Source organism: Pelecanus crispus, chromosome 6 (assembly GCF_030463565.1).
Source record: "Pelecanus crispus isolate bPelCri1 chromosome 6, bPelCri1.pri, whole genome shotgun sequence".
In the NCBI taxonomy this organism is placed as follows: Eukaryota; Metazoa; Chordata; class Aves; order Pelecaniformes; family Pelecanidae; genus Pelecanus; species Pelecanus crispus.
Window position 1 is genome coordinate 43,383,349 of NC_134648.1, and position 26,968 is coordinate 43,410,316.

At 41.3% G+C, this 26,968-nt stretch overlaps 1 protein-coding gene across 1 annotated transcript; it reads right to left on the reverse strand.

The window, feature by feature from the left end:
• Positions 1-17,097: 17,097 nt before the first annotated feature.
• DTD2 (D-aminoacyl-tRNA deacylase 2) lies at positions 17,098-25,641 on the reverse strand. Its single transcript, XM_075713119.1, has 3 exons — positions 25,531-25,641; positions 19,474-19,543; positions 17,098-17,423 (listed from the first exon to the last, which is right to left on the reverse strand). The coding sequence occupies exons 1-3, from the start codon at positions 25,636-25,638 to the stop codon at positions 17,098-17,100; spliced, it is 504 nt and encodes a 167-aa protein (XP_075569234.1). The 5' UTR covers positions 25,639-25,641.
• Between the last annotated feature and the right edge of the window lie 1,327 nt (positions 25,642-26,968).

Consider the following 26,968-nt stretch of genomic DNA (forward strand, 5'->3'; position numbering starts at 1 on the left):
AGGTGCTTTTAGCAACTGGCTTTAAAATATGAGAACCAACAGATCACCCGTGACAAAGTTATAACAGAGCCAAAAAACCAAGCTGAAATTTAAAATAGATCTATTACATATATCATTTGTTCTGAGACAGCTATCTCCTCATGCTTCACAAGCTGAGGGAAGCAGTCCATAGACTGTTCTTTCACATGGAAGTCTAAGACAAAAATTAATACACAACAAAGGAAAAGCTATGAGCAGTAGTGGCAACTTAATGAATTTTACTTTTCCCCTTCCTTTCACCCCATGGCATATTTTGTCTCTGCTAATAAAAAAAAAAAAAAAGATACTCTGCAATAAAGCAGACTCCTAACTGATCTCTCACTAAAAAAAATCAAGCCTTTAAATTATGACTCATCATTTCAAGGAAAATCAGCACAAGTAATGGAAACTACCACACAGATCATGTATGTACTTACAAATTTATTTTCTCTTAAGATTTCTCACATTTGATCTTTCGTTGTACCAGCAGCTTGTCTTTGCCAGGAACAAGTGCTGCTCAAACAGAAATCAGACCAACCTGTGCCCTCTGAGCATGACACGCAGATGATCTAGTATACAATCTAGATGACAATCTAGGTCCTTTACATCTACTGCATAGTCAAGAAAATAAAGTGCTGTATAACTTAATAATTATTTATATTTTTCTAATTTCACAAGTATTAAAATAATCCTACATTAAATCTGATATAAAGCATAAAGATAATAAACCTGTGGATTCAATTTTGTACCAAAGACCAGTCTAGCAGAGAAGTAAAAAGGACATTATTCTTCTAAGAATGATCACTATTACTCATTGCCAGCAATGAGTAATAGTAATGAGTAAGATGAAAAAATGACCAGTGATAATTACCAGTGTTTTCATAACGGCTGCCATTGGGCTGACTACACAATCAATGTCATAACCATCACATTGCTGAAAAACAGAGCTGAAGCACATTCATTAGCATCAAGCTGTCCTTTGCTGCATCGCAGTGGTATTTTAACTGACTTCAAATTCATGTTTTTTTTCCTCAGAAAGCAAGATTTATTATCATCTATCTAACAAGCGAACCAATACATTTAAGAGAAAGCCTTCCAGCCTGACACATTTAGTTCTAGTCATTAACAGTTCAGATCAATGTTACTCCTGCAGCACTGTTTTAAAAGTTTAATGGGATGATCGTTACCCGTGCATCTGAGCTGACTGCATGGCAAGACGATCAATGCTCAAGCCTATGCTAAGCCCTTACACATACCTGCTTAGAGTGTCTCCCAAACATGAACAAAACTCCTGCCCAGCTCCCCTGGGCTTACTTCTGACAAGAGAAACTGAGTATGATGCTCTTTTTGCCAGCTGGGCCAAAAAACCACCAGCCAAATTCAGCTACTGATGAATGAAACATAGACCAAAATCCAATAGTTTGGATCTACTAGCATCGTTTATGCTAGTAGGCAAACATGAGGAGGCCAAGAAGTCTGGAGAAGGTAGAAAGCGCAGGATCAAACTCCCAGCAACTTCAAATGGGAGACCTGATTCACCAGGGAACAAAGGATGGAGTTATCTTCACCTGTAATCTAACTAGAATTTATAGCACACATAGAAATAATTTAAGTAAACTACAATGATAGGATCTTAATAATTTGATAAGAAATAAAAAACAACTAAAATTCCAGCTCAGATGAGCTTGGAACTTAGACAGTGGAAATATACTGAAGTGGGAATATTCAACAGCTAGAGAAATACAGGGCAGCCTTTTACTTATTGACTTCTACAAACTATTACCCAGCTAACACACAGAAGCAATGTCTGCCTCAAAATCTTCAGTAAGAGAAGGCAAAGCTAAATAAAAGTGTCAGTGTAAGTACATCAGTACTCCCATATCCTTTGTGTGGCAGGATGCTCAGCATTCAGCCAATTTGTGCCTTTTCTCTGTGCACAGAAGCCTTAAATCACGCACTCTGCAGAGCCACGTGAAGCAATGGCAGGTAACTGCTGGTCCCAACACAACATTGACCCCTCTGTATATATTTTATGTTCAGCAGTGCTAATCACTGTTGGCCTCCCATTCAACTGAAAAAAAGCTAGGAATTTCATGTGCCCTTTCACTGCTTTCCTGCATGTAGTTTCAAAGAAAACACACAAGCAAATTTAGGGCATTTCAACACCAAGAGAAGGCAGGGGGAAGAGAGGAAGTTAACTCCCCTGAAGACCGACTGTTTCTTTAGCAGAAGCGTTGCTATCTTGAATTGATTAAACCCTTGATGAGGAGGACTATGAAGAGGTTATGAAACCAGAGCCCAGTCTTTAAATACATACACACACATGGTTGAATTTATCCGTGATTGGTCTCATCAGTTTGGACCAAATTACTCCTTGGCATCAAACAGACTTGATTGCTTTTCATCCAAAATTAACATACTGCCATAAGAATGCCAGGTATTTTGCAGTGTTATGTTATATTCGTCAGCAGTGGGGAAATTTGAAGCCAAGCGTGGAGAAGATGGGACTAACAGTGATGTTCAACAGCAGTTTGCAAGAACAGGCCACAAGAGAAAGTCATCACAAGTCCATAACCCAGAGCATATGGAAAAAGAATACCAGGCCACGGAGGAGAAGGTCCAAGATTTTAAGACTTTTAAATCAAGCAGAACTGTAACTCTCTTAATATCAGATTTTAAGTGCACTAGCATGTGAAAAACACACCAGACAGTAAATCTCACAGTCAAGTACTCGTATGTTTTATTGCCTATTCTGTGTTATGAAGGGATTCAATTGCACTCACAAATCAAGCTATCTTCCTTTTTAAATAAAAGTATGTATGCACTTGCATCACATGCTTATCCCAAATAGCAAAAAGCAATGAAGAATCTGTTTGACTAAGGGCAACAAAAAATAACAGATTATTACACAAACATCCATTTCCTCTAACTACTGCCAAAGATTTCACACTGGGACAACTTCCACTTACGTTATATTTTTGTATGCAATTATCCAGCTTAGAAACACGATTCTGAAATCATAGATGTTGAAACAAGACCCCTTTCTTTCAGGCTCTCCACTTAACAGTGTTCTGGATGAAGCAATTTGCCCCAGGAAAACTATGCATCTACTCTGCCACTGAAAATTTGGTAGCATTTACGCAGGTAGTTGTTAAAGATGTAATCCAAGTGCATCTTCGTATATTGCACCTTCCATGTAGGTCTTGTGACGTTCACATAGCATTTCACACTGTGCTAAAGAACAAATATCATGCAGCCCAAACAGAATTCTTGTTAGTTTCTCAGCTACTTTCATCTGTGTTGCAAAACAAAAGGGCTGTATTTTGATGTATTGTGAACACTGATGCTCAGACAAAGTACTTGTTTACTCCAAACCACTGGTTTTCCTAGAAAAATGCTTATCAAATGTTATTGATTTCCAAGTTTCAGAAGAATCACCCTATATCCGAAAAAGGAACAAAGCTTAAAGGCAACAAAGATCTAAGTTAGATCTATCAGAATCCTTGTTCTGGGCTTGCTGGTTTTAAAAATATTCGCACAAAGAATGTGACCACCCACAACCCTCATACATAACGGTGACATTGATAAGAACTACAACACAATATACATTTGCTGAAGTGTGAAAGAAATGACAAGACAATGTCTGCTAGGAATGCTGAATGATTTCTCTGAAGTTTTGAGGACAAAGCTTGACATAACTAGACAAAAAATACCCTGAAAAAAATGTGCCTGGAAATGCAATAGCTGTTTTAGCAATGCAAAGCATTCAAGACATTTTTAAAAACCCAGATTTTGAAAGACATTCATTCATCGTGTTAAAAAGTACATGTAGTTTGCTTTTCTTATCATCACTTTACTCTTCATCTCCACATGAGCAGAACTATTCCAGGAAACCAAGAAACAGCCACATTCAGTTATTGAAAAATATAAACCAGCCACTTCCTGAGCTCCACAGCAGGCACTATTGGCATGTTCTGTCCCCCCTAGCATCCACACCTCTTGAATATTAGTTAGGTTAATTTCCGAAAGTTTTAAGTCAAAAGATAAACTTGACTCCATTACAGGAACCTCAGAACATTACTTTATTTACAGGCAACCTGGCAAACTGCATATAAATAATTAACCAATGCTTCTAATAGTTTGATAAATGGTATCATATCTGGAAGTCTGATTCTGACAAAGTGAGTTTAAAAGATTCCGCCCCCCCCCCCCCCCAATCTGTCTAACTAAACTTCAATAAGCAATAACTAACTTCACTCTGAATAAAAATGCATAGTATGCTTTGGTTTTATTTCTTTGCAGGTTTAAAAGCTGGTGTGATAGCAAGGCAAGTGCACAAAAATCACAGAAGTATCACCATCCACCTAAATCCTAAAAATAATTTCAATATATGTCTGAACACGGCTTTATTCCTGACAATATTGTAGATTATATTGTTTATCTAATATAGACAAAATGTATCGAACTGAGTACACTGACAGGGTTTTTTTGTCACAATGATAGGAGTTTTGTGGAATTAAATTATTTGTTAAAATGTTAAATTGACTTATAGTAGGTGATGTATATACATACAGATAATCCAAAGGGCAGGTTGATTTTAATTACCAATTTTCCATTAAGGTAAACGCTGAATCCAGTCTAGCTTAGCATTAAATTAAACCATGGGACATTTTTGCTGAAGATATTCTGAAATCCTGAAAAAGTATACTTATTTTTCCTGAAAATCGTTCTGGCTATCATTGTCCTAGCTTAACTAGTGGTGTGACTAGGCTTCAACTGCACTGAAATAACTACACTAACACAGAAATTTAGCAGCAGAAGCCCTCACAGGTGCAGACTCTGCAGGAGACTTGTTTGGCAGATCAGAGACCACTATCCAGGCATAAATCACTGACATACCTCACTGTGATGGTTGATTCTCTAGATACTTTAAATGGCTGCTCCCCAAAGAAAACTCCAGAACAGCTCAAAAAACTTAACTGTACAGAGATTTAATGATTTTTTTTTTTGGTTTGCAGTGTAGATGTAGACGTACTTCATGTCTTTTTTAAGGTTCTGCTTCCTTAAACCAGTAAAAATTGCAAGGCTAAGAACTGAATAAAACAAACATCCCACAATCTGAAAATATTTGTGTAAGAAGCTGTTTCTAACCTCCTGTCTCATCAGGGTGTTCCGAATTTTAAAACAGAAAATCATCCTGCTTTGACTAACAAAGTTTTTGACATGTTGGGATACAACATCATGAACTAGTCAGTAATTCAGATACTTTACTGGCAATAAAAACAATCCTCTGTTCAAGAATCAAGCACAAGTTTTCAGCATATCGCTAGACTTAGTCTAACATTAAACTGGCTTCCTCCCTCCCCCCACCTCCTTTTCATTGTGTCAAACCTTCAGGAAAAGGAAAAGAAACCCAAACTTCATTCAGTGCACAACCAGAAGTGATCTCTCTTCTGGGTCTCAATTGTTATTTCATATATGAATTGAGAATATTACGTAGCATGTAGCAAGACACCAAGACATATAATACAGCTTGACTATTTCTGAAGACAGGGAAAATATTTCCGGCACGTGAGACTAAAATAAAAGTTCGGTACAATTCACGGTCGCAACTATAAACAATTAATCCTATTATTCATGGTCGCAACTATAAACAATTAATCCTATCAAATCAAACCCCAAACTTAAAGAAACATTACAAATAAGGAATCCAAACTTCCAAAAATATCGAATTTCTTTTACAGAAGCACGAAGCTGAACTCAACTTTATCTTCCTTCCTCCTCTCTTATCACCCTCTCACCCACATCTCAGTAAACTTTACTCTTATTTTAACTAACTTTAACTTACGACGCCTGTTACCCTTTCCCTCATTCCAAAACGTCAACACTAATGCAACTTCACAGGTTTCACATCCCCGTGCAAAGCTTTTACCAGTTACACACTGCAGACTTGCTCACTGCCCTAGCTGGACAGCCAGGAATTCAAACTGCAAGAGCCTGCAATAACATTTCTGCATGCCGGAACGTCCAACCCTGCCACCCTTCTCCCAAAACATTCTTAATTAAAAAGATTGATAAGCTAATATTAAAGCAGCCCCTAAAACCACGAAGACTCGCTGCAAGCGAATGTCAAATCCGTCCCTGCAGTCTGTACCGACCCGGCGCAGGCGAACACCCACCCTCGCCTACCCCGCGCCCCATTCCTGCTCACCCCAAACCCGGGGGCACGGTCGCTCTCCCGCCCCCCCCCCGTGACACCGCGGGGGCGACACGGACGGCACCAGGCCTGCGGCCGCCTTGCCTCGCCCCGCGGCGGGAAGACCCTTCCGCTCCCCTCACGGGCCTGAGACCTGCCCTGCCCTGCCCTGCCCCGCCGGGGGCGGGACGGGCTGAGGGAGCCCGGGAGCCGCCCGCCCGCCCGCCGCCTTCGGAGCCGGCTGGGCCGCCTCACCCACCCACCCAGGCAGCTCCGGGGGCGATCGAGCACTTTCCAGGCGCAGGCCTCGGGCCGCCCCAGCCCCTCAGCGAGCTCCGCGGCTCCCCTCGGCCCTTCTGGCCGCCTTCTGCCGTGCCCGGGCATCCCCTCCCGCCCGGCGCGGGGGTGCGGCACCCCGCTGGTTTAGGCTCATCCCCGCCCTCCCCCCCGCCGGCTGCGTTCCCGTCCCCCCCCCGCAGGCCTTCGCGCCCTCGCCCAGGCGGCCGCCGGGGCTCCCCACGCCCCTCTCCTCGCCCTCTCGGACGCCCACTCCCCGCCTGCCCCGGCGGCCGGCGAAGCAGGACCGGCGCCCTCCGCCCCTCCCCGCCCGCGGTACCTGCCCGGCCCGGCCCGCCGCAAGGCTCCCGCGCCGCTCTGCGGGGCGGCGGCGGCGGCGCTGCGGGCTCGGCTCCCTCCGCCCGCCCTCCTCCGGCGCGGGGGGGCGGCGGGGGCCTGCGCCCGGGCCGCCGCCGCTGCCGCCCGCCGGCGGGGGGGGGCCGGCAGCGGGGAGGGCGCCGGCGCCGCCGCTCAGGGCTGTGCAATCGGGCCCGGAGCCATCGAGCGGGGCCTCGGCTCTCCGGAGGGCGGGAGCGGCCCGGGGCAGCGCCGAGCCCCGGGGCGGCGGCGGGCCGGAGGCGCAGGGCCGCGGCGGGGTGTCGGGGAGCCGCAGGGGACGGGGTCGCCGCCCCCGGGGTCGCTCCGCGGCTCTGCAGCCGCTGGGGCGGGGAGCGGGCTCTGCGCTGCTCCCGCTCGCTGCGGCAGCGTGAGGGGGGCACGGCCAGGGGCCAGCGCTCTCCCGCCGAAAACAAGAAAAAAGAACTCCTCTTGGTGATTTTTTTTTTTTTAAGGTGGCTCAATTGTCACTGTATTTGGACCTGGCTCTGATCGGGGTCTGCCGTGACTTCGATTTTAGGCACCCATCTGTACTTTCTGGAGAGGGACCCTGGCACTGCACCACTGCGGTGACAGAAACGCGCCGTTTCTATTCTTAACCATCTGTCAAACCCAACATTTGCAAAAGTTGTTACACTTGGGTTTCACCAGTGGAAGCTTTGAACCCAAATGGAGATGGGATCCCAAGTCACTGAGTCATCCTGTGTCGGACCGACAAGGTCAGACATGGGCCCCTCCGGCTTTTTCACCTGTTTTTTTTTTTTTTTTTTCCCCCTACTGCATAGGTGCTCCAACCGAAAGAGGTTGCTAAATCGTCGGGAATGACTTCCACCCTTGGAAATTTTCATAAGCAAATTCACTGGTCGTGAGAAAATTCCTGTTGGGGGGACTTTCTTTCCTGAATTCTGTCTTCAGAGTTCAAGTTCTGCCTTCATAAAGGGAAAACAGACGTTGCTCAACCATTCCTTAGTTTAAAAATAAGCAAACAATAATCTTATTGCGGTTTTGTAGCTGATGCCCAGCCATGTCTGGATTGTTTTTGCATCCTACCAGCTACCTAGCAGAGCAAACTGGCAGACAGACATCAGGTCTGGTTTCTGCTGGCAACAAGCTAGTTCGGTGGGATTGAGATGTTCTGTTTTAATTCCACTACTTTAGCTGCTGCTACGAAGTTGAAGAAATAATCCCTTCTGGAATGAAACACTGGTTTTGACTATGCAAAAAATCTTAAAGATGATCTTCTGTCTTCTTATTCCCACAGTGTGACATTGGTTGAATCTCAAAGTGGAAAACTAAGATTCCTCTCCACAAACTGGGTTCTCTGGGGCCATCTTCTTTGAAGTGGTACAAACCATCATGGGGAGGGAATAATGCCTGGGATGCATAAGCATAGGAGCCGAAATCGTGTCTAGCCCTTACATAAGCCTGTAAATTCGTCTTCAAATAGGTTCAACATGTAAAGTTTACACACAGTGTGATCCTCTGTGAACATCTGTATTCAGTCATGTAGATGATACCACTGAGGAATATTTCAAAGAGTGCACGCAGAACTGCCTGATTACATCTTGCTGCAGATGCCAAGAGCACCAGGCTGCATTACCGTATATGGACACTGGTTTCATTTTTACTAAATCGCCTGTGATAAAGAAAACGAGCATTGATGCAATGACCTTTTACAAAAAAAATCCTGCCAATGGATGTGGTAATGAAGAATACATAAATGCCTCATACCTGGGGCAGGAAACTATTTCCATAGTATATTTCACAGAAATCAACTGCAAACTTCTACTGGTGTAAAGGTGTTAACCCCTAGTATCGAAAATAATGTACACCCCCAGGAAAAAGTTATTTGCTCAGTTAACCTCATTTTCATCAGAAGATGAGTTGCCGCTGCTCAACATAAAGCGATCTGCCATTCAACTTGTGAGAAAGGTCAACTGAACAATTTATATTCAAACACTGTTGGTGTTACATTGTTTTCCATAATGAACTCCAGAAAAACAAAGGCTGCTCTATCTGACAGTCCTGAGGTAACAGAAAGACCTAGTAATATTTGCGAAGGATTGATCATGTTTAGCTCAGAAACAAATAAAACCAAATCTAGAATAATTTTTAGAATATTATTGCTGTTATTATCATTGTTACGATGATTATTCACTCTGTTGTGGTAACAGGCGGAGACCCACTCCAGATTAGTATCTCATAATGCTGAATGTTACGTGAGCACAGGGCAAGACAAAATATCATCAGTAAGAAATACAGTCTTGCTCAGTTCTTCCCAAGAATGATCTCGCCCTGCTCCCAGTATACATGATATCAGCTCTAAGTAATGCTGTATTAATGCCCAACTCGTACAAATCAGTTGGAATAATGAGGGATACGGATGCAGGGTGCTCCTTGCATCTCCAGATACATCAGCCTTAGGGTTGCTTTGTGCCAGCAGTGCTTACATGAGGGTAAGAATCTGTATTTATTGGATTCATAGCTAACCTCGATTCTTTGATACGTTTTTTTCCCCTAATTGGTCAACAGAGTGTTAACCATGCACTGATTCAAATTAGCATCTACTTCGGCAGTAACGCCTGCCAGTTTTATCTTTCCCCTTTTCAATCTGAAATAAAAAAATATTGTCATGCAAGTTTATAGTATTCTGTTCTAAACCAGACAAAAATAGGACAATTAAATGTATTCACTATGTATTAACTCAATTTCCCTTTCCCCCATTAGTCCTAACTGAGCTTCAATAGCAAATTAGTTCATAAAATAAGCAACTGGCAAATGATTGCAATGCACAAACCTACAGATTAGTCTTCTCATTAGTTAGTCTATTTTGGTAAAGTGGGTTGACTGATTTAGAGCATGAATCGGTTCTGCCATACAAATTCCAGTCATAGTAGAATCATAGTAGTCACATATGCCCCTGAGCTAAATATTTTCTTTCTTACAGCTTTGTAATCCTCAGTGACTCTAGAGGAAGAGGAAAGAATGTATTCCTTTGCATTCAGTGGGACTGTCCACGCATGAGTAAGAATCACAGGACTAGGGGCCTGACTTAAAGCAGATGAAACATTACCAAATAATTACATAGCAAACAAAACCAAATTCCATTGTATTTGAAAATCAGTAAGAAGGAGTGTCTTTAGATTAATTAGAAGACTAAACATTTATTTTTACTTTATTTTGCAATTACATTATACAGTCAATATACCCATTTAAGTACAGAGTCAGACCATTAAGATCTGGTTCTGCAAACAGTTACACCAACAGCAATAGGCAATTTACATTTGGCTTTAATCTGAATAAGGTTATTAATCTGCCTATAAACATTCTAACATGCTCATTTCTAGAACTGCTGCAGCCCTTAGCATCCATGGCTGTCCATCAGTGCTCCCTCGGTTGAGACAGTAACTATTTGTGTGTTTCTAATCCCAAAAGTGACACATTCAGGTCCCTGGAGAAGCTGCGTTCTGGAAGTATGCAGAATCCAGTACAGTTTGGCCTGTCCTAGCTTTTGCAAAGCCTTAGTTATTAATCTTTCTTTTTTTACACATTGAATATTGAAAATAATATATGATTTTATTTCATGCTTAAATACTGCTAGACTTCTTTTTATTCCCAATACAGTTGCTTTTTGTACCATCACAAAATACAAAGCCTGAATTCCTGCCAAGCAATTACACAGTCCTGCTGTTATTTTTAATCCTAAAATGTAAATAAAAGTATTACGCATGCCTAGATCATAGAATCATAGAATGATAGAATGCTTTGGGTTGGAAGGGACCTTGAGAGATCATCGAGCCCAACCCCCCTGCAGTGAGCAGGGATTGAACCTGTGAACTTGGCGTTATATTAGCACCATGTTCTAACCAACTGAGCTAACAGCTACCAAATTGGAAGCAGGAAATAAGAAAAGGAAACGAGTCCTATTGAAATCATGACACATACATCTCAAACAGTTCAACATGTGAATAAATGATCAATCTTCGCTGGTAAATATGAATAATGTACTTTTATAAATTTTTAAATTAAATACCTGAAGAATCCTGGATAAAGTATTCTGACAAGAATTAGCTGCACATTAATGAGATCTAGAAATGGATTGCCAACTGAATATTAAGACCTCCCATGAACCTTTTGCTTTCACTGTTAATCCAAAACCTACGTTGCAATCTCCTTTCTAACGGAGCACATCCAAATAGCCTTAAGCTCCTTACTTGCACATTTTTAATACATACTGACATAACAGGGCATATATTATGGCACTTACACAGGCAAATACAATTAAAATTAATAGAAAGCAATCTTAAATTCACAGTAACAAGATACATAATTAGGTATGAACTAGAATAGTGCAACAGGAATACCATTTATTTACTTTTCCATGCTGTCTGGGTCATTCCTATTTTAGAAATAGTATGGGGTGTTACTTGTAGTGATGCCATGCCATTCACTGAGGCACTCAAAGTGCTCTGTGGACATTAGCTCAAGTCACATTTGGGAGGCGGAAGCTAAAGTAGGAGGTAGTGAAAGGCAAACTCCTGTAGCTCCAACAAAGGTGAAGAGAGGTGAAAGCATACTGCCTTCTGACGCAAAAAGAGGCGACTTTTTTGCCTTTAGTAAAAGAGAAAAAAAGCAGTGGGTTTAAGCCTCTTTTCCTCCTGTTTTCACTCTTTCTTTGTCTCACAGATGGAAAAAAGTGGAGCAGAAAATTGCTTTGCCCAAAGCCACACACTGGCAGTAATTGAACTATCGGACAGCATTGGTTTAAACAGAAAATGTGCAGCAGAGTCGTATTATTCAGGCTATTTTAACTGCTGTTTCTTTCTCTTGTCCACATATGCCATTTACTTTTCAACTGTAGTTGCACGGCACTTCTGGTAGCAGAATCTTGTAAGGATTCCCAAATTTTGAGTTGCTTTCAAGGAATTTCAAGAAAATAAGGAGGAGATACCAAATTCACTAAATTCTTAAGAGAATTTTGGATGCTGTTTTCCCAAGAAAGCGATTAAGGAGGCAGCCCTGATTTCTGTTCTCACCCAGCAACTGTGACCCTGATTGCTCATATAAAGCAGCTGGTGAATCTCACAGAGTCCAGCCTCACTGTGCTGTGCAAATACACTGGACATAGTGATAGTCATTGTTTTGCTCAATGTACAGTCTTAAGTAGTGACACACTGAAAAAACTCAATACCCATTTATTAGATGAGAATTGAGACACAAAGAAGTTAAGAAATTAAGCCAGTCACATAGGGGTTTGGTGGCAGACCTCAGGTAATGCCTGTGGATTTCTGGAAACCGTCTTAGCCCTCTGCGGCATACTGCCACTCCAGCTTCAGAACAGAAACATAAAGTATTTGAAGGAGACCCTATAGCAAAGTAGACAATATTAGAGACTAAAAGGAGAAAATAACGGAAGCTTAAAAGATTCACACCTCCTACTCCGCAGAAGCTGTTTTTATACCACAGGTGAGATTGAGGTTTTAGATGATACTTTTAGACCCAAGTAGATGCCTCAGACTGATGGAAATGACTTTGTTCTCAAGCAGGGGCTGGAGAGCAGTGGTTGCATTGAGTCACAATAAGAAAGAAACTTTCATGCAGCTTTTGTGGTAAACAAGATCAGACAACACAGCTGCACTAAAGGACCTGGTGAAAAACACCACAAAAGCTGGCTAATAGCCAGCAGCCCATCAAGTGGGTGCCATTTCAACATGGGGAAGCAACGGTCTGCCGAGCTGTTATGTGCAAAATCTTGTTATGGGCAAAAGGAAACCCACCCTACGTGTAAAATCACACAAAATTTATTGTTAGTGTAATTGCAACCTTAGCAGTCTAACTGAAGAATTATTATTAGTCCAGATCTAGTTGTCGCAGGAAAAAAAAAAAAAGGAAATAAAAATAAATTGTATAGAAAGTCTCAGCAATAATTCTACAGTTAAAATCATTATGCATACACTATCTAGCACTGACCCCGTCTCCTGGTGTCATGCTTAACCTTTCACCTCCCTGTGGCTTCCATCTGGTGGAGGGACCACAGCGGATCATCAGCATCCAGAGTCCTGTGCCTGTAGGAGTATGATGTTGGTGTTCATGGTTTCTTCTTCTTTCTCTCCTTTTTCCTCTTTTGGAAATAGCTCTCACCTGGGGCTATTTTTACACGTTTTCTAACGAGGTTTTACACCTTGCTTTTTCTTCACTAGTCTGCAACTACGTGTTTTGTATTTTATTTATCTTAGATACTTGTTCTTTCTTCTCTTTTTTACCTCTAAGACTAGTTTTGGCCAGCTCCAGGTCTGCATTTCTTTAACTGACCATTGGCAAGTTGTTTATAGCCTTGGAGTCTTCAGTGCCAGCCTGTGCCCCAACTCTTATCATCCTATGCCTCTACTCTAGACTGCAGCTGGTGTCTTCACTTCTCAAGGTTGCTGCTGTTCTAACAGGCCTTCATTTCGGTACACTGTAACATTATGTTAGTCATAAATATATGATTCTACACAGAATAACTACGTATTATTAATATCCATATGAAAACTGTCGTTACACCATACAATGCAAAAGTAAAACAAATTTGCCAGAGTCTCCTGTCATTAGAAAAATCGTTGTTACAGCTCAATCAAGTGAAAACGAAGCTCCAAGAAGATCGGGGAAAGTTCAGACAAAGCACATGTGATAGGCCTCCGTCCTGAGGTCTTGTAAACTCAGGACAAAGCCTGTGGACTGTTACTAGCAATAGCAATACAGTTGCAGCATTGTTACTAGTATCACTGGGCTACATGCTGTTTATTACCTTCCAATTCTGGATTAATATTTGTATGTTGCATACTGTACGTAGCAGCAGAGGTAAATATTTCCGCAAAGGGCAAGGGAAGGAAGCAGGAATACTGCTGACGAGAAAACAAGCTATTGCACCTGGACTCTAAATTAGTTTTATGAGCACAGTTCATAGTCCACGCACGCTCAGCTTAGACACACTGGGTGCGTACGCTGCAAACAAGGTCGCAAAAACCTCATAAAACGAGGACTGTGTAACGGTTGAATTGGAGGCCACACCAGAATAGCATAACGATGACTCCTGATTTTATAGTTTATTTCAAGGAAGTGGGGAGTATTAAGCATTTTCCAATAGATATTCTCTAAGTATAGAACAGGATAATTATTTGAGCTTTTGTCTAGTCACAGAATAGAAACTATTTAAAACAGTGTCAGGTCGTCTGTTTAAAGCATATATTCATGGCAGAAAGGAATAAGCATTTGGCTTTGAAAAAATAATTTTAATCAATTTTTTCATCAGTATGGTCCATCATGTTATTCAGAAATGGCTTCTTTCAGTAAATGGATTGTGAATCAATAGGAGATATAAATAAAGCAGTACAAAGGGCACAGCATTCAACAAGCTGCCAATCGGAGCAGAAGATGGCAGAAATCAGTATTGCAAGACAGATACACAAATAAATCGGAAATGGGCAAATAATAGACAAAGATGCCACCTTTTTACAGAAACTCCAGAGTTCCACCTTGTCCCAAGAGCCACTGAAATATATGTAAGTTTGTATGTGTTTTATATGAGAGATCAGTACAAGATAGAGTTTGGTCTGAAGTCTGTTTTTCACTAAACATTTTCAAGCTCATCCCTCTTAGAACTTGCGGAGTTCTTGAAATACAGACAATGAGTTGCCAGGCTGCCAAAGATCTTTCTGGAGCCAGGAAAAAAAAAATTAAAAACTGCAGACTTTCTATTCTACCTCAAAGGATCAATTCTTGAGATATACTGAATACCTGCAATTCCTGTAAGGTCAGTGAAAAGTGGCATTACTCAGCACTTTTTAGGATTTGGCCTCCAACAGAAAGACAGACGAATAAAAAAGGTTTTTTCAGACACACAGATCATAATGAATTTGTATTAGTTATTCACATCAGAACAATCTTATTTAAATGTCACTAGTAAGAACTTAGAACATGACTCATAGTGTCTATCATAACTGTTAATTATTAATGAATAAATAAGTCATTTGGGACCTAGCTAATATTTCCAGGCCATTTGTGTGAACAGTTGTTTTCAACTGTGAGAGTGCCAGGTGCCAGGAATTCAACATGCTTAGGCATTTCATAATTATTAACCACACATTATATTAATCTGAAAAATCTCATTACTCTTTTATCAAAACTATGAGCTTTGTATCTGTTCAAAAAATGTGATTCTCATGGCATAGTTTGAGCTGGCAGATTACACATTCAGTTATGTTCTTTAAAAAATAAAGATAAGGACAGAATATTTGTAACTACTGACCTACAATTTAAGATTGCACAAGCTGGCATGCTCACTAACCATGAGGTTTTACATCTTTTCCAGAAGAATTTATTATTTAAATAGGAATTCTGCATAATTACTGCAAACCATGTAATTGTCTAATTTCACTTTGAACCCTTCTAAATTACTGACTTCAAAAACCATGACGCTGCAGTAAAAGAGAAACTTAACTCACAGGATGAAAGCACTTGAATCAGTTTTGAATTTGCCACATTTTAATGTAACTGTTCTGTTCTTACTGCCTTACAAGACAGAATTTCCCATTATATCTTCTTAACACCATCTGTTAATAATGTTTATGACAGTACTGCATAGGGAGGGGGTCAGCTGGGAGTGGGGCCCCAATGTGCCAACACTGTATATAAAAGACATATAAGCTACTCTCTGCCTGGCAGATTCAATAGACAAAAAGCTGGAAGGAAGCAATACGGGCAGAGGGAACAAAGAGATGGCAGCATACGTCGTACCACTTTTATTTTTGTTTTCATTTTAATATTTCAGTCCTTTTCCTGAGGCTCTGTTATGAAAGAATGGAGTAGACAACAAGACCAAAGTAACAAGGACACAGACCGAGCCATAGCAAGCAGCCTATCAAAACACATCAGAGGAGATTTCGGAGTGCAAACTTCAAGAAAGCAATGCAGTGGTACAGCCTTGACTTCAGTTTCGATGTGCCTCACTTTTTCTTCCCTGTATAGTCCATGTTCAGTCCTAGTACTACCTTAAGTGCCCCACTCCTACACACTCTGGATGAGGGATTTAGTACCTACTCTCGAAGAGGCTAAAAATTCAGTGAATTTGTGCTTTCAATATATTTCTTAGCTAGAAAGTATTACTATTTTATAGATAGAAAACAGAAAGACAAAAATTGTCTGACTCAGGAAATCTGGGAAAAAGTATGTACATCTACAGCATTCTTTTTTTTTAATCTATAAACTTTGCTTCCTCAAGCGTTCTTTACAATAGCTAATACATGTAATACTTCTGTCATTATTTTGCAGTAAGAAACGTATGCATTACTCCATTTTTGTTAATAAAGCCTTCCAAATTATACATCTTCATTGAATCAATATTAGCAATTATTTTGAGCACACTTCAGATGAATATGGACATAAACCACATACTCATTATCGGAAAGCAGTCTCAGGCATCTTATATTTAATGGGACTGGCAACACCAGTACAGATGACTGAAAGTCTTTCTCACACTGTATCTCCCAAACCATTTAAGTACATTAATGCTTAGAAATGGGGGGGGGGGGGGGGGGGGGGCAGGGAGTGGGGGGAAGACAACAGTTGCAAGCCAGTATTGTATCCAGGTGTGCTGGTTTTGGCTGGGATAGAGTTAATTTTCTTCATAGCGGCTAGTATGGGTCTATGTTTTGGATTCGTGCTGACAACAGTAATGTTTTTGCTTACACAGAGCCAAGGCCTTTCCTGCTTCTCACACCACCCCACCAGCGAGCAGGCTGGGGGTGCACAAGAAGTTGGGAGGGGACACAGCCGGGACAGCTGACCCCAGCTGACCAAAGGGATATTCCATACCATACGGCATCATGCTCAGCATATAAAGCTGGGGGAAGAAGAAGGAAGGGGGGGATATTGGCAGTGATGGCGTTTGTCTTCCCAAGTAACCGTTAAGCGTGATGAAGCCCTGCTTTCCTGGAGATGGCTGAACACCTGCCTGCCGATGGGAAGTAGTGAATGAATTCCTTGTTCTGCTTTGCTTGCATGTGTGGCTTTTGCTTTACTTATTAAACTGTCTTTATCTCAACCCACGAGTTTTCTCTTTTACTCTTCCAATTCTCTCTGCCATCCCACCACGGAGGGAGTGAGCGAGTGGCTGGGTGGTGCTTAGTTGCCGGCTGGGGTTAAACCACAACACCAGGATACCACTTATATTTTCAGAATTCAATCAGGTGAGTGTAAGGTCCGTTTGTATCCAGTTTTAACACCTGCCTGTTTCCATATGTGCCATGCTTGACGAGAACACCTGCTTCCATGCATTTGGCATTGAGAGCCAGTTCTTTTTCACACAAAGTCACAAACTGAGAATAAAGTTCCAGCCCTTTTTCTTTTTCAATGTTTGCATGGTACTGCATCTTTCTTCCCTTCAGTTTACCACCTAGGGTAGCTTGCGGTATGATTAGCACATTGCCTGGTAAATCAAGAACAGAAACATACTCGCCGCTTTCATTTTCACTTAATTTAACATTCAACACCACATTGACTGCAAAAAAAAGATAAAATAAGAGTTAGTGTAACTAAAGTAAATTAAACAGGACCTAATATAACATCATAAACAAGATTCAGCCAATATTGTGATGCATGACAAACTATTCAAATAAAAGAAACTGTTTATTAATTAAATGAAACAGGGACAGTCAAGAAATACTATTAACCAACTCAGATGTCTGAGTATTGTGAAGAATGTGAAAGACATTTATATTAATATAATACGTCTAAAGAGTTATTTTTTGGGGGAAGTGGTTGGCTGGCTGAAATCCTGAAGTGGATGCTAGCTGGACACTCCCAAAGGAACCCAGGATTCAATTAGTGACCCTAACTTAATTGTGTGATACTCAAATAGGCAACATTTGCTCAACACTACATGTTGCAGGAGATAACACCACCTTCAGCGCACTTTGGAGAAGTTTCTGCCCTGACTGTCTTTTAATTTGGGTTGCAGTAGTGTGCAGCAGGACCCAGCACTCACTGATCTGGGCTGAAGCCACAGCTCAGCAGTTTGGTCTCGAAGTGGAGCGAGTGCCCTTCAGCGCTCCACCTCGAGACGTGCAGGTGCCAGCTTGTCTTTTGAGAGAGGAAATGGGCAGGAAGGCAAGAGATGCAATTTGGTTCATAAGCCAGAATGTATAAACTTGTAAATAAAACTGATGCATTTACTAACTTTATATTTTCCAGTGTTTCTATAACAAATCAAATCATTCCTCCAAAACTTCCTCCAACTCTGTAAAAGCTGTTAGGATACTAGTCATGCCTCCAAACCCACAAAAATTTAATGTTGTTCGAAGCAAAAAGAGCTGAGTTGTGATTCAGGAACCTAAACCATTCATTTAAACAGTTTCAAAAAAATTACCTGTAAGGTAAGACACTTAAGGAGGATGATCATAGATGAATCTCGTAATAGGAAAGAGAACTTTCTTTTTCTGGCCTGTTTCAGCTGCCACACAGTTGAAAAGGTCATTATTCTCAGGTAACACTCTCATGAAACTCTCACAAGCACAAAATCAATTTTCATATCATAGCTTTAAATATATCCAAAGATTTCAACTTAGTTTAGCATCACAGAAAGACTGTGCTCTCCAAGGCCAAGAGAGAACCCCCAGGAGCTGCTCTCAGCATTTTCAATAGCACCTGTGCTTGCACACTGCCAGGCCTTTCTGCTGGTCCCAGCAAGTAGCCTGAAATACACTATTGTTACATGACCTTTTGCAAAACCACTAATATCAGCCAGCCACAGAAAAGAGAAGGGGTACTTTTATCTGGAATATGTGGCATCACGGAATTTCCCAGGTGATCCAGTGCTATTAATGGAGGAAAGGAGGGAGAAGAAATGAAGTAAAAAAGAAAACAATAATGAAACAAAAAACCTCAAGGCAAGACAACAGTGGGTGAAGATAGAAATCACTACCATTTGACCTTATCCACAGCATCTTCTCTGCTTCGATGTAAATGTTAAAGCGCATGTGGAGAAGAGGGAAAGAACTGCAGTTATTGCTGTTATCACTTCTGAACCAGAAAAATGCACTTGAAGTACTAACAGTGTACATAGTATCTCTGAAATGAGATGGGAAGGACACTGTTTAGTTATCTACCCAACTCCCTCTACTGGCTATAATTTTAAATATCCTGCACATACAGTGAGATCAGTGTTAAAATACTTCTCAAATCAAACCATGAATTATCTGAAAACAGTGTTCTCTAAATGCAGTTCTGTGCTGGACTGAACCTGTTGGCCGATTCATGTAATATGTCAAACAGCAGATGCAGTGCTTTCTGTGTTTGCTAGAATGTTATCATCATGGGAATTGATTCTCTAGCAGGTCGATCATGAGCAGACAGACAGAGTGAAAGGTATGGACAACTGTCAAAAGAAACAAGACCCACCAAGCTGTTCTTTCAGCCAGGTGATTGATTTGGAATGATACTATCTGATGGCTTTTTGACAACTTCTTGTCCAAATGGTTGCTGCTGCCTTTGCCTCTACTGCTTTTCTTCTTCTTCAAACAATACAAGAATTTACAAGGATTATATCATACCAATTTTTGGAACAAGATCCTCATCAGCACCTTTGAAGAAGCATATGTAGATAACAAGCCCTCTCTGGATCTACGAAAGATTACAGAAAACGATGTCAATGTTTCTCATTGTCCACCATGCACACTTATCATTAAAACTGGTATCAAAAATGACAAAACTAGACTACAAAAAAAGCCTCCAAGAGTAGTTTTAGTTATTTAGTATAGCTTCAGACATCAAGTTTACACACCACACTGTGGAAGCTTATGAGATACGTACTGATTATCTGCACAGTGTTTCTACATACAATTAAGTCAATTTATTAGCTCCATGTGAAGCCAAATTTAGTTGGAATGTACAATGTACAGTATTAACATAGACAAGGTGACAAGATGAATTAGTGTACTTAAATCCAGCATAGGAAATAATTTAAGCTTTTTTCCTATCAAACATACAGATAAAATAAATTTCAGTGTGAATTATGAGTTTATTTCCAATTATGAAACATGACAAACACCACAGGACTTGTCAGTGAACTGAATTATATTTTGATGTTAAAAGTAATCTAGTACAGGATAATTCTGAAAAACACAGAGTCTGTTAATTAAAGATTTAAATATGATGACCAATTTAAATATGATGACCAACAACTATCACGTTGTTTGGAACATTATAAAGTTGTTCAAAATATTATTTATCAGTTTTGGCAAAGTCTTATTGGTGAAATGGGACCCTTCCCCTGATTTGTGCAGAGTAAAGGATATGCCACTTCTTTGGCATTCAGAGAGACTACTTGCAAGAACTATCTATTTGAGGAAAGAATTAGGTCTATACTGAGGAGAAAGCACAAGGCAATTCTTGTGTAGCTTTTCTCCTCTCTTAGAGTTAGTTCACAAGAAATATGTGTGCAACAACCTGTGCTTTATTAAGACAAATTGATAGGCTCTGCAGCCAATAGCAATTATGTCTCATGCACAAGTATACCTGAATGGTTTAACTTCTTCAGGAAAAAAAAGGCATACAATAGCCACAGGCATATAGTATCTAAAAAAACCTCACCACTGCTTTGTCAAGAATAAGTGTCCTTATATTTTTGTTAGAAGAAAAATAAATGTCAGCTTATGAAATACCACCTAAGAGATACTAACTAGATTGAGGCAGGAAGGAGTCATTACCATCGATGCTGTCAAAGCAAAAGGATAAGAAATGTGAATAGTTTCTTAAAAATACCTTTTTTTTTTTTTTTCCCTCTCCCCCTTTTCTTTAGAAGATAAAACTTTTTGGAGAAGAAAACTTAGGCATACACATGAGGTTTTATCCTTTCATTATTGCAGAGATTAAACAAAATGCTCAAGGCAATGACTGAGAAGACCTATCTCAACTATTTTTCTTGTGACTAACTTCTAGAAAAAGAGAATGCTCTTTGTGCCAAAATATCACCTGCTGACATCTTTCAAAAGCTTTAAATGGCTCCTTTCAAAACTCATTTTGACCACTGCAGAACATTATACAGGTTTCCAAATGACGGCCATATTTCATAAACACTGTAAGAAATTTGATGGCCTGAACCTCAAATGACATTTCAAACCATCTGTTTGAATAAAGGAGAGAAATACAGGCTGCCAAAAGTTAGATAACCTTACGTGTTTAGCTAAATAGTTATTCCGGAAACAGACCATCATCAGGATATCAATAGCGAATAACAATGCACACATACCTACTAATAAAAACACTTGTGACAAAATAGGCCAAACGCCTTCACACTGTATACATCTGACCACTGCATTAGAAATGTGACTCCACTATATAGCGCACATCACAGAAGATCATGCTAATTCCAAGGCTTGTGACAGTACTTTTTGCACTCACATACAGAAGTAACAATGTTCTGCAAGCAGCTCATTTAAAAAGACAAAAAGGTAAACAAAGTGGCATCTGCAAATCCTAAACCCAGACAGCTAAAGATTAAGTAAAAACACTCATTATTTTTCCAGCCTCTCTCGTGATTGGATGCTTATTTTTGAATATACTTTTTATCAAAAGATGAGACATATTTATTGAAGGAAATTAGAGGGACGGGATGTTAAATGAAAAAAAGAATTAATTCAGAGACAAGTTAAAGCTACTAGAGGATGATTCTATTTATATTGCATGTTTATGATCTTCTAAAACACTTCTCAACTATGCTATAGTCGAAAACTCTTCAACTATTTCTAAGTTGAAACTTATGGTTTCAACTAGGAAAACTGTCGTTGAACACTATTTTCAACACGTGCAACCATGCTTCAACCTCGTTATGTCTCACTTTTTTGTTCTTTAATTTTCTTAATTGAATAGAAGATGTAAAATTGAATGCAATTTCAAGAACTAACCTAATAATAATGCATGTCAGTCCTCTGATCTTGTATCAGTGTTTCAGATGTCCTAAGACTCGTGCTTGTTGCCAGTGTAAGGAATGGGAATGTTTAAACCTTTTGAACCACAGCAAAAACACTGCCATTGCTAAAGGTCCTCTGTAACCCTTCAAAGTCTAGTTGACTGCTCTTCAGAGCTACATTTAATGCAGGAAAAGACAAGCAAAATAACACAGATAAGAAGGTTACAAATTCAACATGCTGATGTGCAAACAGCCGCTGCAAGGAACTTACGTAGTGACAGGCAGGCAGTTGGGCAGGGAAATTGTGCTCTATGTGGATTTGCTGTTATCAGTAAAATGCCTACATAAATAAACCAGCAAAGCATGTTACTTTGCAACACTGGCATTTATTATACAACTGTCCTAAGTAATCATCAGAGCAGGCAACCTGCATCATGAAGGGCTGAAGTACCCAGCCCCTAAGGCCATAGAGCCAGCCTTAGCAATGCTGCCTCCAAATACTCCTTTTTAGCCCTTTTGCAGGAAAAACAAATAACTAGACTGTCCCTTACCCTCCTGACTAAATACATTCATCTGAGTTTTGCATGATTTCATTAGCAAATCCCAAATATAATGTGCAAAATGTTATCTCAACTCTACCTTTTTCTTTTTTTTCCCCAGGAAAATGTAATGCAACTGATAATGAAAATGGTCACACTTTGTAATCCTTAGAAAGCCAGTTTGTGAAACCAATTTATATAAACTATTCTTTGACATTTCCGTTTCAAGTTCAGATTTGCTACCCTGTGAGAAGATTTCTTCGTATTTCATACATTCAGCTGCAGCAAAGAGAGATTACATCATCTTCCACAGGTCACAGAACAAGTACTGTGCCTGGTACTTTGCACCTCTTTTTGCTGTCTTAACCAGAAGACAAATCAAGGGAAATAAGATAAGGGAGAGACAGTTTTCATTGCATAAAGTGTAAGCACTTACACTTTTTAGCTGAATATTCATTTTTATCTTTCTTTACTCCCACAGTTGTGAAATATACCAAATCTCACCTTATTTCTCCCCTGCATTTAAAAGAATTCCTTTTTTCCTCAAGTATTTTGCTGTATACATAAACCCATTATGGATGCTATCTAACCAGCATTTCTCCATAAACAAGACATCCCATCCCTAGTAATCCTCAACAGGCCAGAAAAATTCAATCATGAAAACACAATGAAGAGCAGTGATTCACGTATAGATAAAAAGTACACTCTTAACCTTTTTTCCAGATAAAGAACATCCGCTCTAAGTTCCTAAAGTACCTACAAGGGTCTCTTAAAGCTCAGAAGCTATTCAAAGCCACCTACATAATGTGCTATTTGTAGTACACTAGAAATTTCTCAAGGTGAGGACCTACTTTTAAGTTGTTAAGATCATCAGGAACACGCTGGTTTATGTAAATAATAGTTTGTGAAGTCTATATTTTTTATTTTTGCATTGACATGCATATATAGGAAGTAACATTACCCTACCAGAAAATGTCAGCAGCAAAGACTCCTTCCAATGACCTCTAAAGTAGTCATCCTAAAGAAACTATGAACTTCCCATAGGTTTTTGCTGCATGGTGACTAGTTTCCTCCTAAAAAGACCCAGGTATCCAGGAAAGATTCCTAAGTACTATGACAAATACTAGTAAGGTTCATGTCTGAAAAATACCTGCTGCTGAGACTGCCCAAATCTTTTGCAGATTCCTTTAGTGCAATCTACTACTTTCCCAGTGATTTTGGTTAAGCCATTTAAAACTTCAAATAAGAGATATAAACAGCGTAACTTCCTTGCAATAGAGTTAGTCATGTACCTCTAAACCGTAACATACGCTCTTTTCGGATAGTTTAAAAGACAGCCAGCAAAGTGACATTTCAGCTTTTATTTACTAGATCTCCAATTACTTCTGAGATTAGCAAGCTAGAAATATGATATTTCTCCTAAATTTAATTTATGCTATGCTGAGCAACTTTGAATATAACTAACCTTACACTGAGAGGCTAATAATGCAATACACACAGATGCGCTTCAGCTGAACACAGCATCTGTGAGATGACACGTATTTCCTGTGAGCGAAATATTCCAGTTTCCCAGACAGTGCTGCAGAAACTAGGTCTTATGGATCCACCTGCCTCTTCCGAACAAGGAGAGAAACGTTTTAAGCACAATGTGAAAGTCAAACAGTGGAAACACCTAGGGACAGATGTTTTTTTTAAACTCTCTTCAGATTTGTTGAATGAACTCATAAGCCCTTTAAACACACCAGAATTTTTACTTTTAAAAAGTTATGTGAGTGACTGTATTTAGCCCCTTCTGTTGTAGTAGTCTTTAAGAGAGACAAAAGACAAAACCAAAAAACCCCAAGGGCTAAATAGTTGACACCTGCACAGAGGAGTTATTATAGTGTAGGTAATCCATAAATGGTGACAACTACAGCAGGACAGTGCATCCCAAAGGGCAGCCTTTGTGCTTTGCTAAATCGCCCTGGGTTGTATGCATAGCACACAGCTCAAAGAGTCAGTAGACTGACCTACCTCTCCAGAGAGAAGACTATGGGAGGAAAAGGCAGAAATTACAAATGTTTCCCTCAAGTTGTGTGGTGGTCTACATCCTAAATTTAATTTTTTGTTAGTGGTCTGGAAAAAAAAAAATCAGAACTACTGCTGCCATAGTCCCATTGCTCTACCTGGCCTTTTTTCTCCAAGTGTACACTATCACACAATTAATGAGGCACACAGCTGAGCCCATCAGCCAAGTTTGTAGCACCTCTGTGAAAGTCTATGAGCAGATAACACTGAAGAGGGAACAACAAAATTAGAGGGGAAGTAGGTGCTCCATGGTGCAGCCACCCTGCTCCTGAAGGGACCGCAGCCCATAGAGGACCCATGCCGGAGCACAGGGAAAGCGAGAAGGAGCTGCAGAGAGAACCTGCTACGCACTGACCCCAACCTGCGATGCTTGTTGCCTTGCTGAAGGGACTGAGTGTAACCTGTGGCGAGAACATGGGGGTAAGGGGGGGGCTCTGGAGTGGAAGGGGGCAGGAGAGGTGTCTGAAATGAAGCTTAGCCTGGAAAGGAAGAAGGGTCTTTTCCTCAAATGTCTAAATGTTTGGAGTTTTTTTTTTCCCCCCCAATATCCAAATAACTAATTAACTATTTATGTTAACTGGCAACAAATTAACTTAAATTCCCCAAGCCAAGTATGTTTTGCCTGGGATGGTAACTGGCAAGTGTTTCCTTTGACTTTACTCTCGCCCACTTGTTTTCTTACTCCTTTCATTCCTATTTCCCGCTCCCGGCCAGGGCAGAGAAGCGGCTGGATGGGCTCTCTGCTGCTAGCCGGGCCAGCCCACCACCTGGGGGTGCTTCCAAGGCAGCCAGCTCTCTGAAGAGCGAGCCTAAGCAGAGGCGGGCTGCAGGTTTGGAGGGCAAGTAAAGCTAGCGAGCCAAACCGGGCTCTCCTTCAGGCCTGCTGGCACTGCTGATCCGGCCGCGCGTAGGGAAGGGCGGGCGTTTCGCTCCGGCTGTTACCAGCGGCAGCACCCTCTGTGAGGGCGGACAGGCCACGGCCTCACCCAGCGCCCCCTCCTCCCCGCCGCTTGCGCTTTCCTGCCGCCCCCGCCCGCCCCGCCGAGGGGAGAAGGGGCGATAGCGGGGGGGAGGCGGCCCGCGGCAGACATTACCTCCACCCACTCGGCCCCGGAGCCGCTCTCGGGCGGCTTCACCTGCAGCCGGGCGGACGCGCACTGCTGCAGCAGGGCCCGAGCCAGCGCCGGCCGCGCCGCCGCCATCGCGGGCTCCGCACGGCCTGAGGGCGGGGGCGGGCGTGCGCGCCGCTCGGGCCGGGGACCGCCTTTCCGCCGCCGCAGGCTGCTGCCGTCGCTGCCCGGTGGGGCTGGGTACCCCGGCACAGAAGCAGCCTCCCTGCCCAGGAGCCCACGGGCCACAGCCGCGATCGCAGGCGGCTGGAAGGGCGGGAGGGGGGCAGGGGTAGGAGCGGGGACCCGCCGCCATCATCCTGTGGGGGAGTAACGGGCGCGGCAGCGCGGGCCTGGGGCCGGCGCCCAGGGAGGGCCTGGCGGCGGGGGCCGCAGCGCGGCCACGGCTTCGCTCCGCAAATATTTAAAAGCAGCTTGTGTGACGCGCAAGCGATAAAGGAAGTCCTTGCTAAAAATGTAAGAGGAAATCAGCAAATACTAATACCTTCTGCAGAAGGTAAAACAGGGCTTATGATCTGCCAGTGACCCCTAAGGAGGGGACAGGCAGCAAGGGTACATGCTCTGGAACAGAATAAACAACATATTTCTACAGCTCAGCTTATCGATGCCCTACAGCTAGCAGGGAGTGGGGTTTTGTTTCTTTTTTGATGAGAAATGAAAAATCTGCTTGTCGTCTGGTGGGGAAATGTTACATGCTTGGGGTAAGAATAGTATGCTGTGTAGTTTCTGCATGAAAAAGCAAATTATTAATCTGAATATTGTTTGTCGCTTCTTTAAAAACAAGCAATGTTTGTGTTTCAGGTGATTGAGATGAACCTACCAAGTTGGAGCATTTTTCTTCAATGATACTGCTATGGAGCAGAGGGAACAGAAAACAATGCAGTTAAAAGGGATCTGGATAGCTAGGGATCAAAATAATCTAAAAAAAGTGCATAGTTCTGAAATGAGATCACATTGCTAATGGGAAAAGTTAAAGTATTGCAACTGCTTCTTTTATTGTCTTTCAGGTTTTTGGCTACATACCCAGCTCTGAAATTAGAGTTGTGCCTTCCTCCCGACTGTGAATTCTGACAGATACAAGTTTTGAATAACATTGGCTTCAGCAAAGTCAGGATAGAGTGATGCAGAATTCAATGTCTGTCTCTGAATTCATTTTAAGGCTGAAGATTTTATTTTTACAACTGTGTTAAAAAAAAAAAAAAGACGTAATACATAGTAGTGTGGGTAAGAAGCCAAATTTTATTACCTAGCCTCATTCACAGAATAAGATTACTGAAGATTACTACTGCACAGCAAGGGACAATATGCATTCTTGAATAGCCAGTATTACACACAGGGATATATTTGGTTTCTGTCTGTTATTTTAAAATAACATTCTCTCCTGCATGAGTGTTCAGTGAGG

Bases quoted from the DNA above. Each gene is read 5' to 3' on its own strand.
- DTD2 (XM_075713119.1), bottom strand. From the start codon at position 25,638: ATGGCGGCGGCGCGGCCGGCGCTGGCTCGGGCCCTGCTGCAGCAGTGC. The intron at 19,544-25,530 runs GTAATGTCTGCC...AATCTTTCGTAG, and splicing joins CCGGGGCCGAGTGGGTGGAG to ATCCAGAGAGGGCTTGTTAT. The intron at 17,424-19,473 runs GTATGATATAAT...TTTTTTTTGCAG, and splicing joins GGATCTTGTTCCAAAAATTG to TCAATGTGGTGTTGAATGTT.